We start from the raw sequence: 17,970 nt of genomic DNA, 5'->3' as shown, positions 1-17,970 counted from the left end.
TGCCCCAGCGGGGTGAGCCTGGAGGGCGCAGGCACAGAGGCTGAGCAAAACCCACAATTATTTAATACGCTTTATTTCTTGTCATTACTATTTATAGTATTTATTTGTATTAGTTTTTTCTTTTTGGTGCTATTCATTGTGGTTGGTGGAGGCAGTGTTGATGGGTGAAGCATTGAGCAGCCCCCAGACCCAGGGGAGGTAGCCTGTCCACTGCAAATTGTTTTATTTGTTGATACAATTTTGTACAATTGTATTTTTTATTTTGTTAATTTGCAAGAGTGGTTCCGGCCTCCGATACACCACTGGCAAGGGCCCCCGCACCACAGTGCACACAGGCCACCACCCAGGGCTGTATATAGTTTTTTTTTCTCCCCCAGATCAGTGAAGATATTTATTTTAACTGATGGCATCTTCACTGCTGACATTACTGATGACATCATCGAGTGACATGTCATAGAAATTGTGACATCATTAGTGATGTCATAAATCCTTCCCTGCAGAGGCTATAAGTAGGACAGGTAATGTAGTTTGTGTAAATGCAGCCAGACAGTGAGTAAAAGTCCAACATAGTGAGTTAGTAAATTGTTTAAATAATGTATTATTCGTCCGGTGTGGCTTTCTTCCCAGAGCTCCCCTGAACATCATCCTGGTATTTTGAACCTTTGCACGCCTCGTAGTTTCACCTCACGTGAAACAAGATTAGTAAACACAAAACTGCTGCTGCTGCTGCCATGAAGCTAACAGAAGGAAAGGGTGATGGGAAATCGGAAATAACAATGGATGACGTTAGAAATCTTATTAAGAAGAAGGACGAAATTGAAGAGCAGATAAAAGCGTATTACGACGTCTTGGAAGATGTAAGTTGTCGAGCTGCTTGGTCATAGTTAGCTAACGCTAGCTGCGAAACGTTAAGCGAACGCTAGCTAAACCGTCTTAGCTGACGCGGTTAGCATGTCAAGTTATCGTTGATTCATAACCCGTTTTAGGTAATATTGTGAGTGTAACGTTAAACGTGAATTGTCCCTCTCTTCGCAGCAAGGAGTTGGAGTTGAAGGTCCCTTGGTGGACGCAGAAGGCTATCCACGAGACGATGTCAACGTATATCACATCAGAACAGCAAGGCACAACATTTCTTGTACGAACTGTAATGTTTATTTCCTGTATTTTCGTGATGTATAGCAGGGGGAGAGCGCAAATGGTATTATATTACTGTATTATTCTGCCTATTGCAGGTACAAGTTTTAAATTTCCTGTTAACGGATAACGGTAAAGTGTAATGTGGGTTGCGAATTAGGCTACCATGATAATTCAGGTATTGTTATGTGTTGTATAGATTTTTCTAGAAGGGGGCGCCACACTGCGTTGTGTGAAATCCCGCTTTGTCCATTTAAAGTTTACACAGATGAACATTTTCAGCCCGTTTTTATTTTAAATCAGAATACGAGAATACGCATGGAAACTGTCTAGCTTCATTGTGACTTGTTTGGTCACTTGAGTGTGACATTAGATCTTTTATACACAGGAAGCATTAACCATTTTCTTTAACCTAATACTGTATTTGGATTATCTTTAATTTGATCAGGCCTGCAGAATGATCACAAGGACATCATGGTGGAGGTAGAAGAAGCCTTGCACAAGCTGCACGCCCGAGATAAATCCAAGCATGAGCAGGATGATGCAGAAGCCCAAGAAGAGGCCATGGACCATCAAGTCACTCTGCCTCCTCCCTTTGCACGAGTGGACGCTGTGACGCAAGGCTCCCCAGCCTGTGGAGCTGTGAGTCAATTATGGCCTTTGTATCTGATATTTGTTTCAGATATGCACAAAGTAACATTGGATTTCCTTGTACATTCACGTACCATGAAATCAAGTTAAAAAGTAGCTGTCTTTGCTCCTGTAACTATAGTCTGTACGTATAGTGTTTGGATGTTTCTTTCCACAGGGCCTTCGAGTCGGTGATGAAATCATCGAGTTTGGGACTGTGAACACGGGGAACTTCCAGAGCCTCCAGAATGTTGCGTCTGTGGTCCAACATAGTGAAGGGGTAATTGGCTATTGGATTGAACCACAGCATGGTTACATTTTTAACATCATACCATTTATAATTTTCAAGCGTAAACGGCATCATAATGTTTTCCTACTCTACAGAAACCATTACGCGTCGCAGTGATCCGAAACAGCCAGCGAGCTCAGATGAGCCTGACGCCACAGCGATGGGCAGGAAGGGGTCTGCTGGGGTGAGTGCTACTGATACAACCACTAACAGGTTTTTAACTGTGAGTGATTACAATTTTTATTTTACCCTTCAAGGCCTTCAGGACATCCAGGCATTATCATGGCACAGAGTCAGTCATTTGTACTGAAGCTATTTAAATGTGTAGTCAATTTATGTCTGGAATAGAATGTCTTTTACAGGAAACATTCAATAGATGTTGGACGTGTATAATTTTGCTGTTTTGACATGATACCATGTCTTGGTAGATACAACATGGTTTTGCTTGGCTGCATACATTTGCATTAATGTTTGATAAAGTAGTTAAAAAAAATGGCTTTAAAGTAGTTCCAGAATGATATGCCAATCCAACTTGTTGGGCATGATTTGTGATTTATAGATGTTTATAGACGTTCAGTTTTCACATAATTGTGTTGCTAGGGAACAGTTTGGAACCTTGTCTTGCCACAGGAAGTAAGCTGGGGGCAATTTAGAATGTTTATGTTGTCGAGTTGAAACAGTATATATGTTACTACTGTATCTATTGGTGAAAACTGATTTACCTGTCACGATCCTATCCTTGTCCTCTTTCTCAGATGCAACATTGTGCCCATCCCAAGATGATCATCATGAGACTACAAGGATTCAACTGTGGAACACTGATTGTCTCCTCTGGATGGATAAATGTTTCAAACAAATTATTTGATTATAAACATAATTGTACATACATTTCCATCTGCCTTTTTTTGGTGTCTTACTCTTTTTCCATAGCACTATTTGAAATATTTTTTGCATGAATGGGTAATCCTCAGAGGCATATCTGAAAATAAAGTAACAAGTTACATCTGTTATACTGTAGATATGCTGAATTCACACATTGTTGATAAACATACACCAAGTGGAAGGCATTGTGCAACGTTATGTCACCATGCCCGTTCAGCACTCTTGAGACAGTACAGTAGGCTCTGATCGTTTTTTTTTTTTACAGCTTCAGTAAATGTTTTGCTTTGATGCATACTAAGTACATGGTTGATGCTTGAAGGAGTGATAAACAATGTTGCTGTCAGGATGGGAAAGAGAAATATGGCAAATTGCATGTTGACAATGGGCTACAATGAAAAATTACTTCACAGTTGGCTGCAAAATTGCTTGTTTTCACTCCATTAATACAGTGGCATTTGGTGTATGTTCGGAAGTACTGTGCTGTGTGTATGTATATACGTATATCTCAGCACCATTGTAAATGAGGATTCATCCTCAATGGGTTTTTTGAGTATAAAGGCAAATAAATATATATAATTTTAGATGTGACCAGCCATCGTCCAGCACTAAATCACTCGGTTGGTTGGTCCACAAAATCAATGGAGTGGATGACATCATACTCTGAATGACTATCACATATCTGGTCGCAGCTATTGCGAATTTGTGCTTTTTTTACTTAGCCTGTACATTTACTTATCTTTAGTAGTTACTCCTTTAGTTACTAGTGAGTTCAATGACATGTTAAAGTAACTAAAGATGTTAAGTATTGATAGGAGCTTCGTTGCCATCATTAAAAAGGTACCAAATATCAGGCAGATAATGTCCTATCAAATTTTATGCAAGGGCCACACCAAATCGGGGGATCTTAGATGATTTTGGGACATGAACATAACCTTGATGTTTCACCAATTTTGAGAACCATTTTTTTGTAGGAGTAAAGCAACTGGTGTAAAACTTAACACAAGTAACATCTCTACATGTCATTGCTGAGGCCTTCCCTATCAGAAGAACAGCAACAAAAGATCTGTAGAAGATGTATCTTGAAACATAAAATTAGCGACAATAAAATATATATTTCAAGAAAATAATTTTAATTACGGTATATAAAAATTCACATTACAAAAAATGCCTAGAGTTTCAGCGTTTGTTCTAAAACAGTACAACTCAAGCAGTCATGGTCAGTCAAACCAGCGTTTTCATTTAGCCCTACTGCCTCGAAAGGCATATTCAGGATAACACTGAACTTACTTTACTATACCAGACAAAAATGTTATACTTAGTACGATCAAAAATAGGAAATGCACCATCCAGCTCAAATCATGTGGCTGGTTTGAGTTTCTTCTTTTTTGACTTCACCATCTGTGGCAATTGGATTTTGAAGGCGGTCCTACAAACAAAAGACAATTTCGAGATTAAAATAAACCACAAGCAGGCCTGACATGCACACAGAGCTAGAATTTAAAACGGGAGATTAAAGTACACTTCATGATTTCAAATGTATACCATTAGTGTTTAAAGACACAACAAAAGAAAAAGTATGAGGGTTAATGCTTCAAGGTGTGGTGTACCCCTGAAAAGAAAAATAATACTCACTCGCAAGTTGTACAGATGGGACTGAAGTTGCAGAATACTAAAGAAGAGGAGAGAGGGAGAAAGATTTAGTTTGGGGCGTCCAGGTAGTGTAGCGGTAGATTCTCTGCCTAACAACACGAGGGTCGCAGGTTCGCGCCCCTGTGTTACCTCCGGCTTGATCGGGCATCCATACAGGCACAATTGGCTGTGTCTGCAGGTGGGAAGCCGGATTGAGGGAATGTGTCCTGGTTGCTGCACTAGCGCCTCCTCTTGTCGGTTGGGGCGGCTGTTCAGGGCGGAAGTGAACTGGTGGGAAATGGGAATATGGTGATCCTCCCACGTGCTACGTCTTGCCGGTGGAGCTCCCCGCTGTCAGGTGAAAAGAAGCGGCTGGCAACTGCGCATGTCTCGGATGGTGCTAGTCTACAGCTTTCCCCAGATCGGCAGACGGTGGAGCAGTGACCAGGGCAGGAGGGGGAAATTGGCCAAGTACAATGGAGGAGGAAATAATACAAAAAATTTAAAAAAAAATAGTGCATCACAAAACAATTTCAATTTTGCCAGTATGTTTTTTTTTTCTCCTTTGGTTAATTTAATTTGGAAGCTGGAATCACACTTACTTGACAAACACACTGAGCAGACGTAACCGATTTCGATGAGGTTGCGATGGCAGAAGCATGCGGCTCTGTAGTCGACATGTGCGGGCGGCGGCAGCAGCAGCTGGGAGCGCTGGTCAGAATCAGGCAGGAACACCCACTATTGAGAAAACACCAATCAAATCGTTTCATCCATGAACATGAGATTAACCATATTCTCAAAATCTGTAATTTCCCTCACACGGTTCTAACTTACAAGAGTTTTACTTCAAGACAATGTTTTGGTCAGGTCTCTGAATAAACACTTCAGTGGGGCCTATATATACTGTATATAAGTCAACAGGAAGGAAAACAGTCCAATCAGAGGGCAAAGGTAATCGAGTTCTATAATGAGACAAATCAACACAGAAGAGATAAAAGGTCCAACCAGGTGACAGGGTATGACCATCAAAAATAATCGAATCAACAATCAAAAAATTATTAGCAAAATCCATAAATGTATACTGTACAATCTACATCCAATATCAAGAATCGAGAAAAGATACGGGGAAAAAATACAGGCTATACATTTTTTTATAAATCACAGCTAGAAATTTTAAGTTACACCAGTGGTAATTGTCTCTGTATTGACAATAGTACCGTAAATTCCGGACTATAAGGCGCACCGGTGTATAAGCCGCACCTTCAAAGTTGACTATTTTTTTCTTATATAAGCCGCACCGGACTATAAGCCGCGGGTGTTTTAATGGTTTTTTTTTTTTTTGTGTTTTAATGTTTAATTACCATATGTAATGCTCCCATTTATTAACATTTCAACAAAACAACATAACACAACACCACCTGTGTTGTTATTTACAGTGCACACAGTGTCATACAGTGTCATACAGTGTCATACAGTGTGGTGAAAAGAGGGCAAGAGAGGAAATTAAAACAGAAGTGGATTTATAGTTAGAAAGAGTGCTAAAAAAGAGAGATTTTTTTTTTTTTTTTTTTTTTTTTAATCCATAGATAAGCCGCACCGTTATATAAGCCGCAGGGGCCAAAAAAGGCCAAAAAACGGGAAAAAAGGTGCGGCTTATAGTCCGGAATTTACGGTACATAGAAACAAACACAATGGAGAAGAGACAAATAATAAAAAATGAACCATAAAAAAACAAAACGAAAACCATATTCTCAAAATGTGTTAAAACTACATGTGCTCTCACCAAAAGGTATTGTGCCAGGGCGACCTTCTGTGGGATCTTCAGGTACAATCCTCCAGTTATGTCACAAGCCTAGTGAAATGAACAGGTGAAGGTGGAAAACTTGGCTCTACATAGAAAAACCACTGATGTTCACTTTGAATACAGGTTAGGGAAGTACAGTACAACTATGACAACACCAAACCCTTGGTAATATAAGTATATTGGAAAAAGATGCCTTGCCATATCCACATTTTAAAGAATGACAAGACAAACTGGTGGGAGAGCTAGTTAGCTTGCAAGTTTGTTCTACTACCGGTACCTGGAACTGCTTCATCCATTTAATACTCATAATCAAGTAGTTTGGTACTCTTATGTTCGGCTTTGGGATGGTATACTTTGCTGGGTGTCATTTTGTCGGGTAAAACTGTAGTGGTGACAGTCTTAATAGAGCTATAAAAATGTACCTGCTGAAGGAGACCTGAGTCTGAGTCGAGCACACAGGCATCTATCAGGATATTCTACGTCAAAATACAAAAACAGAGTGGAAACTCCTTTTAGTGAATGAAATGTATATATCAATCAGTTGAGAGCAAAGTGGTAAAACAGAAGTACGATGAGCTGTTTTACCTGCTTTTGGGCTGCAAAAATGACATTCATGAAGTTCATGTACTGGAGGGTGCAGTCCTCTGCTGCTTTTATCACCTACCCAGTAAAGACAATACAGAAATTAGGCTATTTTAATTTGATCATTTAAGGCTGACAAATATATTCTAATTAGACCATTGAGGACTTACCAAAATTCTTGATGATTTCATATCATGTCCAGCTGGGAAAAAAGAAACAGGATACATTTGAAAAACATGTGAGTTTCTGAACATGAATAAAGACCAAATGAACAAAATAATTACGCTTAATAATGGGAATTTGCAATTTACCTTCCAGCTCCTTTGTGACCCTGTGAATATCTGAATACTGAAAGCTCAAGGAACATTTATGAAAAACACTGCTCAGCCAAGAAAACAATTACAACCTGATGCAACGGTTAAATCTGGCTTAGCCGAGGGAAACTATTATCCAATCAAGGGAAATACCTCCAGTCCAGTAACATGTATAAAAATACAACTTCCATCCTCCCACAGACTGTCACCAACAGTGCAACCTATCCTTATCCATTTGGAAAGGATACAGCAGAGAGCTTTGGCAAGGGATCCAGCCAACAAAGTATCTGTGGCATGTCCCCTCACTTCAGCTGAAACACATTAGAGACAAAAAGAAATTCAAAGGAGGTTCACAACAGCCATTTAACTAGACGAGAAGCAGAAGCAAATTTGGAATTGTCAATAAAAGACGTAGACATAAAACCCCCCCACAGACAATAGAAGGGTCATTTTCAGATTGAAAATAAATAAAACCTTTTGTAATAATATATTGAGAAACCTCATCCCCAAAAGCAGTACACTTGTAAAATAGATCACTTACTAGGCTTAAAAAAAACATGTTAAGCAAGTAATATTCAAATCAAAAGACTAACTCACTTGACATGACACTCCTGATCTCTTCAGCAATATAGTTATTGGCCACAGCCAGAAGCTCATACTTCCCATCCCCGCTGGAGCAAGCGTCATCCCCAGGGCCATCCTCGCCTCTCCATTTCTTGCAGGGATACAGGAAGTGACTGAGACGAGAAGCAGAGGGAGAGATGTAAACACAAAAAGTATAGAGCTGGGGCAACTACGTCACATCTGTTACGTCACGTGCCCCAGCCCTATTGATGTGAACGCAACGCACATGCAGCACTGACGGTCATCATGTCCCCTCTGAAATGGCTGTACTGAAGACTTGCCTGTCTTGACAGTGGCTAGCAATGATAGCCAGTTTGTTGCTTCTGGTCATGGCCAAATGGGAGTTTCCCATCACCATAACAGCATCCAGACACTTGGACAGGGTGAACTGGAATAAGAGGGATTCAGGTGTTGTTTAGACTCTTAAGGTGATGATAGCCAGGCATATTTCTAAGGCAAATAAACATTTCTCACTGACAGCAATGTATAACTTTGAAATCTAGTCAAGCTTTATAGGACACAGGAGAACAGGCTTTCCTGGCAAGGTTTCAACATTAACCAGAGGTCAGGTTACATCTTCAGCCCAAAATATTTCAGAAATGGTCCAAGTGCTAGCCAACTAGGAAATAACAGACAATTCTTTTTGTACATTTTTCTAGCCTATTAATACACGTTATGAAGTTCCCGTGGCTAATCTTGATAAAAAAAATGTGTAAAAGTATTACATTTCCAGTAGAAGAGGCCAAGATGGCAGTGATTGCAGCAGTTATTTCATGCATTTTCACTCCTCCAACTGTCAAATTTGTCGGTTATTATTGCCCATTGCACAACTAGTTGCGCATACTCACTCAGCTCTGCTTGTGTATCACAAACCAAACCTGTCTGGAGCCGATTCACGAGTAATAACATGCAGCTTATCACCTGTGGCTCCCCCCGTTGAGCTTGCTGGCCCCACCATATGGGGTTCACGTCCACAACGATGACCAGAAGACTGAATTCATCCTCTGAAGAGAAAGTGGAAATCATAACTTCATCCCCGTCAGTCTGTCAACATCACTTTTAATGTAACGTTACAGTACGCTCGTCTTTAGCCGCGGTATAACATACCTGATGTCATGACGACTGGATAGTGTTTAATATGAAGAATGATCACTTGTGATGTTGTTAGCCAGGATCTTGATCTTCTACCTGTCAGCTAACTAATGGCTTCAAAACTTTACACAAAAACATCCAGACTGCTTTTCAAACGTCTGGATCTCCTGTGAACATAACGTTAGCTTCGTCAAAACTGCTCGGTGAAATGTAACGTTATGCCTGGACGTGGACACCAGATCTAACCGAGCCAACAGTGTCAGTTTGGCTAACGTAACGTTACTGATGCTAACGTTAATGAACCATGATGCACACACAGAACTTGAGACAGATTCTGTTAAATCGATTTAATTTGCAGTAGCATCAAAGGACCTACCAGCCAGGTTTAGCCTGTTTCTGGTTTGGAAAGCGGAAGTAAACAATTATGGCACCCTTCTTCTTCTTCTTCTAATGTTTTATGGCGGTTGGCAAACATCTTTTGTGCATTACCGCCACCTTCTGGATTTTAGCAGTTACAAAAATATTCTCTTCAGTGTGAAAAACAAAACTACGTCCACCCAAAATACTCCAAAACATAATAGTGTCCATTCTTCTGTCACCCAGACTCACTCGTCTGGGTTTTATCAAATGCTTCCCTCAGTATATTGTCTAGATCTTTCCCAGTTAGTTACATCCACCACGTCCAAAAATCTCCTGGCACAATGGCACCCTTCTCCGCCCTCGTTCGTGTGTAAAGGTCGCCCTCTGCTGTTGATTTTGTGAATAACTTTTTTGTATTCAATGATAGCCTAGTCTCGCTGGCCAGCCTCAGCCTAATCATAATAACACAGAAAGATTAATACTAACTAAACTAAACTAAACTAAACTAACTAATCTAAACTAACTAAAAATAGTAACTTAAACATTAAAGCATTATAAAACGTACCTATGGCATACAAAAGTAACTTTTCTAAAATGTACATCTTTACAAAGTACTTTCCATGTATTATTATGAAAAAGAACTAGTATTTAACAGTATGCTACGTGATAGAAAACTATTAAAAAAAATGGTGAGCACCCCTCAATTAGAATAAAAGCGTCCATTAATAAATATGCTTTACTTTCATTAACAAACTGTCTGTGCTTGTGGCTTGTTGTAACAGCTGCTAAATAACAGAGCTGCTTTCAAAAAAATAAGTAACTTGTTCCAAATGTGTGTTGTAAATACAGGAGTTACTTCAAGGAGAAAGAAAACAATTGTGTTGTGTGAATGCTATGCATTCTCACCCTTTTCTGTGGTGTCTGATTACCGCCACATGGCGTTGCTGCTCAATTAATTTAGCCCTAAATGAGATGGCTCAATGTGGCAGATCCCTGCAGGCTTCTCCCATACAGTACCTCCCTCTCTTTCTCCTCTCTCTCTCTATTTCTTCTCTCTCGCTATCTCTCCCTCTCAATTCAATTCAATGAGCCGTTATTGGCATGAACATAGTGACTTACAGTGTTGCCAAAGCACATAGTACAAGTACTGTACTACAAGCGAGAAAATACAATTTTAAACATACAGATAATAAAGCATACTGTAACATTATAGTTCAACAGAAACCAATCACAGTTGTCAACCTGTGTGTGTGTGTGTGTGTGTGTGTGTGTGTGTGTGTGTGTGTGTGTGTGTGTGTGTGTGTGTGTGCGTGTGTGTGGGGGGGGTCTCATGTCCACGGACATCAATAGAACAGAAGAACAACAAGAACTGGTCCAAGTCAGTGGTTCTCAAACTTGTTCAAGTCAAGGACCCCTAAACTGACACAGGGACCCCCATTTGATAAGATTTTGTCACAGGGTGCCCTATCTGATAAGATTTTTGCTTTTAGATGTTTTATTACAGAAAGTGTATGAAACCCAAGACCAAAATAATCATACATTCTGTCATTGTGTTAGTTATAGATGGAATTATAGTGGAAAATAAAATATTCCCCTTTTTGCTGGGGACCCCCTGGAACCTCTGGGGTCCCCGGACTCCACTTTGAGAACCACTGGTCTAAGTAGAACTGTCTGTGTGTGAAAAAGGTGATTTTGTGATCATTTATGCCATCGTTTCCATCTTGTACTGTTTAAACTCTTCTTTGGGAAACAAACTGGTGAAAAGGCAACTCAAAGTGGGGGGCTGCCTCCAGCATGAATGTGTCATCCTCTTTTTTTTCAATAACTATTTTTTTATTCATTTTTCTTATCAATTACAGATTTGGTACAAATTAAAGCACAATTCAACAAAACAGAACCAGTAGAAACGGAACAAATCCAGTAGAAAACAAAACATGCAAATTATTGATCATTTCACACATTTAAAAACATGTTAGAAATTAATGGATCCAGAAGGATTTGAATTTGGCATATGGCTTTGAGTCCTAGCTACCTAGCTAGCTACTAAACTAGTTAATAACTTCCCTGCTAAATTCCAGCAGTCATTCCTGAAATTGCTAGCTATAGCTATTGCCAGTTCTCGGACACATGAAAAGAAAAGAAAGAAAAGGCACACATACATCATTGTATGTGTCATATCTTGCAACAAGATAACAACAGGGGAGCCAGCATTGCCCCGATAACAGCAAAGTTCATGAGCGTCGTCCTCACCGCGGACTCTGGGTCGGATCGCCGAAAGAACTCAACAAACCCATCCTAAAAGAAGACAAACGGACACAAACAATGTTAGAAGAAAGCCTTAGCGGTAACGCACAATAGCAAGGGCAGACATGTTGCACAATGGACTGGTTACGCAACAGGCACATTTCAATGGCCGACATCCTGTCATCTAATAATTCGTCACAAGTCAACTCACCCAGGCATTGTTTTCGACCAGCCAGTGCCGCTGTTCAGTCAGCAGATATGCGGAGATCTCCTGGGCCACCAGCTCCACGCAGTGCTCCCTGCGCTTCTCCTTCAGGCACTGACACACCACCGCCCCGAAGGCCATTAGGCTGGCGATGCGCCCCCAGTTGGTGGTCCCGTCCCCGAACAGAGTCGTGGCTACTGACGTGACCACGGCCATGTCATCTCCTGGTTTATCCAGGTCGAGCTGGTTGACCATGCCTGGGGGAAAGAGAACGCCATGGGGTCAGAAAAATCTGGTTTGTGGGTTTAGCTAAGCTTAGTACCGGTATTCCTGTTATGCCTCCAATGTCAACTATAACCTATTTATTGTATAACAGCTTTCAGCCCACTTACAAAATTCTGCAGCCAAATATGGTGTTAAGACTTTAGTAACTAACGTTATGTTATTGTAGTAACTAAATATGTGGCGTGTGAATCCACAGACTGTAATCTAATGTTACCTACCGTTGTATGCGTATCTATGTTTATCCAGAAGATCCCCCACGACTCTTTTCATGGAGGTGAGCGCCTTCTCTTCCATCCAGCGCGGTTTGGAAAGCCCAGTGAAGTCTCTGAGGAAGCTGCTGATGAGTTGCCTCGTGTCGTTCTCCAGCACCGCGTCCCCCGCTGGGCAGCTCATGTCCAGCTCACTGTCCCACTGCAGCTCCGGCGTGCACGGCAGAGAGCTGTCCTCGTCCTGATCCCCCTCAATGTCTTTTGTTGTCATTGCAAGATGCTGCTGGGGCCACGGCCGCATCAGTGACGGCCCAAACACAATCCCCTGGTTGCCCTGCTTCAGCTCGGCGATCCTGGGAGAAAACAGGAAGAAGGGGATGAATTTGACGGTTCAGTTGAAGTATCAACTCATCAAAGCCTGCTCTTGTTTTTTTTTACCTGGCTGTATGAACAGAACTGGCTGTCAAACGGTGCCTGTAAAGCAGATAGCTACTGACCTATGGAGGTGGCGTCTGAGGTAGCGCAGCGTATCCACCAGCTCCTTGCCATCCCCAAAGGCCTGACGCAGCTTCTCCACGCAACTCTTCGCTCCACTCACCCTGTAGATACCCTGGAAACAGATAGGGGGGTTGATGTCAATGTATAACACTTTTAAGACACTGTGGGCTCTATTCTCCACCTGGCCTTAGGCGCTAAACTGGCCTTAAACGCAAAGAAACATGCTTTACGCCTGCCCACCGCTGACTCGGGAAGATACCGTCATGTTTTTACGCCCCGAAATGCGCTTTACGCTGAAGAGGCGTGGCGCAGTGCCAGAATAGGCGTTTCGGGCTTAAATACCAGCCTAAAGCGATCTTCCCAACGGGCGTTAATGTTGCGGTTAACGCTTTTCAAAACCAGGCCTTATTCAGTGCGCCGGGGATGCACCCACGGCGTTATTCAATCACTCTCTCTGCCGCTATCTCACTCTCTCTCCCCCCTCTCTCTCTCACTCCCTCTCTCCCGCGCGTCAATTTCTGCCCCTGTAGCGCACTGCAAGCATCAGATCTGAAATGTAGGCTACACCACAGAATGACAGAACCATCACTATTTTGGGGGAAAGGCCACTCATTTATATGTAGGCAGGCACAATGACAGATGAAAAAAAGTTGTTATACCGTAGTTTTGAGCCCCTGTCATTCAGAGGCTGTTGGATCATCCTACCTGTCTGCCGTGCAGAGGGGGAGAAAAAAAGGCAGTGCTGCGAGAGAAAATGATGCAATCATTCTGTCCAAACTTTCACCAATCTAATTTCATCATGACATCCAGGGATAGGCTATATTTTGCTAGCCGATGCGTTTAGAACATTATTCTCACTTTGTTCTTGCTATAGTGTAGTGTATTTACATGCTTGCTGCATTTAAACTGCTGTTAGATTTGTTTGAGGAGCATATCGAGACAGACTGGGATGAAAGTGGTCAGAGAGGGAGGGGGGGAGCTCAGAGCACTTTGGTCGCGGGGGCTTTAGGGCTTTTCTGACCGGACTGGAGTCGCTCCGTGGACGGGAGCTTGGAAGGGAAGAATGTGATAGGTTTTGGAGATCACCAATGGCCACACTTGTGAATAATTCTACGCTTAAAAGGCATGGTTAAATGGTTAACTAATTGCGCTGCGCCCAGCCATAAACGCAAATTTAAGGCCAGGGGGAGAATAGGGCCCTCTGTGTGTGTGTGTGTGTGTGTGTGTGTGTGCGCGTGAGAGCGCTCCCTCACCTGCAGCTTCTTACGGCCACACTGGAGGGCCAGCGTCTTCAGGCATCGCGCGTGGCATGACAGAGAACACTGTGGGAACACATGAAGAAGACGCAGACAGGTTTTTAGGCAATCACCGGAAAGTATTTTGAAAGTGCGCATGCGAACTGCACGATAAAACCACTTTTCATGAAAGAATACATGTCTCTTGGAGCAGTCATCTCTCCAAGAGCTTGTTGGTACGAGACATGATGAAAAGCCCGCTCACCTCCTCACACTCGGCCCGGTCACACTCCCGGCACTTAGCAGGGGTCCGTAGCTTCTTCAGCCGCTCGGTCTGGACCGCGTTGGACAGGCCGATGTTCCGGACCGGTCCGGTGGAAGCCACAGCGTCTGGCTCCATGCCGTTGATATCTAGAAAGGACAAGCCCCATTATACACAGGCAATTCATACACGATTCAGTGGCAGTCTTCTTCTTTTTTTAAGAATTCCACCAGACATCGTTAAAGAATAGAATAGTTTCAGAGGAGGCCACGCCCCCAACCTTTACATCTGCATCCTCACTGGAGGACATGGTTCCAGTGGAAGATCCCAGCCATTTTAGCAGTGTTGGGGGTAACGCATTACAAAGTAAGGCATTACTGTAATCACATTACATTTGTCTGTAACGAGTAGTGTAACTGTAAGGTATTACTTTTTTCGTATTTTTTTATACATACACACGCATATACACTTACAACACTTGAGAGCAAGGGGTACACTATGAGCAGGTTGAAATCATGTGTTGTATGGCATCTAACAACCATTTAACATTGAATGGAGCACTTTATAATCCCCCTGCCCAGGTACCCCACACACAGACCATAACCAAAAAGGAAGGCAAGTTACACATGCTGCTCGGCTGGAAGCCTCTGAAGACTATTTACATATGAAAGAAAGGGGTCCCATCTATCAGTACATTTTCCAACAGCACCTTTTAGAACTACATTTTTTCTAGTTTTAGGAAACTCATCATGTCCTCTAACCATGAAGCTGCTGATGGGGGACCAGGTGATTTCCAAGATAGTAAGATTCTCCTTTGTGCGAGGAGTCAGGAAAAGGCATTTATGTCTAGGTGTTTGGTGCGCAAATTTAAAATAATACCAGGAACGCCAAAAATAGCAATCAGGGAACACGGCTGCAGCTCGACTGTTCCTAATTCCAGTAATCACATTACAGTTACTAAATCCAACACTATGTTACTTGCATTACATAAGTTCTTCAATTATCAGCAGGATCGGGGTTGAATCTGCAACATTATGGAAAGAAACATCAAACATGCACAATACACGTACACGTACACACAATAGCTGACTGTAAAAGCCGCTAATTGCTAGATTGGATGGGCTGGTGGGACGGGGAGGAGTGATTGGTTAGGTTTAGGCATGAGGAGTGGCGGCACTAGGAAAAAAGTAATTAGTGCATAAAGTTGCTAAAGCGCACTGTGAACAAGAGGACTGTTTGTGTGTGTTTTTCATCGTCTTCTTCTGCCAACCAGCTTGTAGGTGCTGAGAGTGTGTTAGAGATGGAGATTAAATTTATTGAATGAAAATAAAATGATCTCAATTACAGTTGCTGAGTTACTAATAATGAGTAGTTAACTATTTATGCAACAGCCACGCCAGAGCTCAAATTGCACAGTGCATGCATATGAAAAACATAGCCTGTTAGTTAGACTATAGAGACAATCTGTGTCTCCATAGACGCTGGTGTAGCTGGCTGGGGGCGTGGTCAGGGTGGGGTAAATCCCCCGTTCTCCCCATTCAGCATAGTTAGCATTTAGCTGCTAGCCCAGCCCAGGTAGACAGGATTGGGGATTTAACCCCCGCGATTCTGAACAGACATCTATGTACCTGCTTTTGAATCCCCAATCCTGTAGTGTAGAGCCACAACTTAACTTTGGTGAATCACCCCCTTGAGATATATGGGGGGGGGCGGGGGTTACCCCACTCGTGCGCCACACAAACAGACTGTCTCTATATAACTCAAGGCCACTGCAAAGTCAATCAACTTGCCTTTGTCAAAAATGTAAAATGCATGTCGGTATGAATGATACAAGAGAAGCCCAAACATATCAATCTTAATCAATGTACACACTAATAAATCAGCATCACACACGTAGCCTGGGTAAACCCAGCCGCCACTTGACCTCTATGTGCTACAGGCATAGCCTGTGACGTCACGTTGAAGGCTGAGTTTACCCAGGTTATCACACACCCCAAAACCGAATCATTAGGCCTACTGATCCAGCACAGGCTATGCCAATATGCAGTAGCCTACATTATGTTAAGCAGGGGTGGAGAGTGGTAAATAAAGTAACTATCAGCAGTGAGTTTACCCACCTGTTTGCCCTCGATTCAGGTGATGATCTGAAAATAGGTGAGTAAGCTCTGCCTCATTTCATAGAGGTGGGTAAACTGGGGTTTACTTGCATTTATTTACCCTGCACTACACCCCTGGATTATGTAACATATTGATCGTTTGAATGAGATGACCAAGTGACAACGATAGATAGCGCACAGCACAGAGTGATGGAGGAGGTGCACGGCACTGTCCCTGGCTCCCTGCCAGAATAACGTTAACGTTACCTGAATCGAAAACTGCACTTCCCTGCCTCCATTTGTTAATTTCACTTCAGTTCACTTTGTATGTTCGCTAATGCAATCAGCTAGGGGGTTGCAAATCTCGGCAAGTACAAACCGAAATGCCATTTTAAGTTAAAACAGCACCAAAATATGGTGGAATGGGGATGCAATTCTCACTGCAGTCAATTCTCGGTGGGGATGTAGAACACCTGCTGTGCTGATTGAAGCAGTTATGCAACGGACACAGTTAGCTAGCTGCTTCAACTTAACTGAACTTAACTAGAACAGCTAGCTAGCGCAGCCATTTTCACGTCAGTGGGTTTACCTCTCGTTAGCTAACTAGCTCAGCTGTGAGCTGTCCACAATGGTTTGAGTGTTTTGTTCCAATACATATTTTTCAAACGGCTCACCTGTCGCTGTATCCTCCTGCGTAGTCCGTGGTTGTTTAAACACAAACCTGACTCGATTAAATGCTGACATCTTCTGAAGTCTTAAAGAAGGGTCTGTATCTCTCTGGTAGTTGCCCCGCACTGAGGTTCAAGTCAATGGTTCAAACCTGCCAGTGCCCCGCCCCCTAGCCTCCCAAGCCAATCACGTCACGTAATTGAAAAAGAGAGCGAGCCATATATGGCGATATAACTGACTGAGATATTGCCATTATGGCTCGCTCATTGTGGGTAATGAGGAAAAACGCATGTGTGTTTACATATATATGCTCGGCTGATCCCTCATATATAGCAGACCGGATGACATCCAGGGACTTGACTTGGACTTGTGACCAAAGACTTGAGACTTGACTTGGACTTGCAAAAAAATCACTTGTGAGCATCTCTGAGAGAGAGAGAGAGAGAGAGAGAGAGAGAGAGAGAGAGAGAGAGAGAGAGAGAGAGAGAGAGAGAGTGTGTGTGTGTGTGTGTGTGTGTGTGTGTGTGTGTGTGTGTGTGTGTGTGTGTGTGTGTGTGTGTGTGTGTGTGTGTGGGGCTCACTCTCTCTCTTGCTGTTAGAAGAGCATCTGAGCTGGTAATACTACAAATAATAATTATAATGGTCAAAATTGTTATTTCATGTTTTCGCATTCGACACATGCAATTTCCCTGAGGCAGATTCAGTGGCCAAGCAAACAGAAATGGACTTGAACAGAATTCAGCAAGTTAACAATAAATAATGTTTATTTCCCATCACCCTGCACAGTATGTAATGTAAGTAACTGATTTTGGCAAATTTGACTGACAGTCTTAATGAAAGTATAAAAGGCAATTTGATAAATCCAACAAACCACCGCTTTAACACTCATTTCATTCATCACAAATATGACTGTACAAATAGGCTACT

At 42.3% G+C, this 17,970-nt stretch overlaps 2 protein-coding genes across 2 annotated transcripts; one reads left to right on the top strand and one right to left on the bottom strand.

The window, feature by feature from the left end:
• The first annotated feature begins 703 nt into the window (after positions 1-703).
• Positions 704-2,941, top strand: psmd9 (proteasome 26S subunit, non-ATPase 9). The gene is made up of 6 exons (XM_083645140.1): positions 704-857; positions 1,036-1,135; positions 1,583-1,776; positions 1,943-2,044; positions 2,149-2,237; positions 2,809-2,941. Exons 1-6 carry the CDS (start codon positions 732-734, stop codon positions 2,834-2,836), a joined length of 639 nt encoding a protein of 212 aa, XP_083501266.1. The 5' UTR covers positions 704-731; the 3' UTR covers positions 2,837-2,941.
• Positions 2,942-4,046: 1,105 nt separating this feature from the next.
• On the bottom strand, positions 4,047-9,364 carry gtf2h3 (general transcription factor IIH, polypeptide 3). Its single transcript, XM_083644053.1, has 13 exons — positions 8,996-9,364; positions 8,810-8,892; positions 8,170-8,276; positions 7,862-8,001; positions 7,513-7,575; positions 7,262-7,291; positions 7,121-7,152; positions 6,954-7,028; positions 6,791-6,844; positions 6,348-6,416; positions 5,167-5,302; positions 4,568-4,604; positions 4,047-4,361 (listed from the first exon to the last, which is right to left on the bottom strand). The coding sequence occupies exons 1-13, from the start codon at positions 9,003-9,005 to the stop codon at positions 4,292-4,294; spliced, it is 906 nt and encodes a 301-aa protein (XP_083500179.1). The 5' UTR covers positions 9,006-9,364; the 3' UTR covers positions 4,047-4,291.
• Between the last annotated feature and the right edge of the window lie 8,606 nt (positions 9,365-17,970).

Source organism: Poromitra crassiceps, assembly GCF_964638095.1.
Source record: "Poromitra crassiceps genome assembly, chromosome: 10".
In the NCBI taxonomy this organism is placed as follows: domain Eukaryota; kingdom Metazoa; phylum Chordata; class Actinopteri; order Beryciformes; family Melamphaidae; genus Poromitra; species Poromitra crassiceps.
The sequence above is the reverse complement of the archived record's forward strand: the minus strand, read 5'-3'. Positions and strand labels throughout refer to the sequence as shown.

Excerpts from the sequence above, each read along its gene's own strand:
- psmd9 (XM_083645140.1), top strand. The coding sequence starts at position 732 with ATGAAGCTAACAGAAGGAAAGGGTGATGGGAAATCGGAAATAACAATG. Across the intron at positions 858-1,035 it reads ATTACGACGTCTTGGAAGAT|CAAGGAGTTGGAGTTGAAGG; the intron begins GTAAGTTGTCGA and ends CTCTCTTCGCAG. Across the intron at positions 2,238-2,808 it reads GCAGGAAGGGGTCTGCTGGG|ATGCAACATTGTGCCCATCC; the intron begins GTGAGTGCTACT and ends CCTCTTTCTCAG.
- gtf2h3 (XM_083644053.1), bottom strand. Across the intron at positions 7,153-7,261 it reads GGTCACAAAGGAGCTGGAAG|CTGGACATGATATGAAATCA; the intron begins GTAAATTGCAAA and ends CTTTTTTCCCAG. Across the intron at positions 4,605-5,166 it reads CTGCTCAGTGTGTTTGTCAA|TATTCTGCAACTTCAGTCCC; the intron begins GTAAGTGTGATT and ends CCTCTTCTTTAG.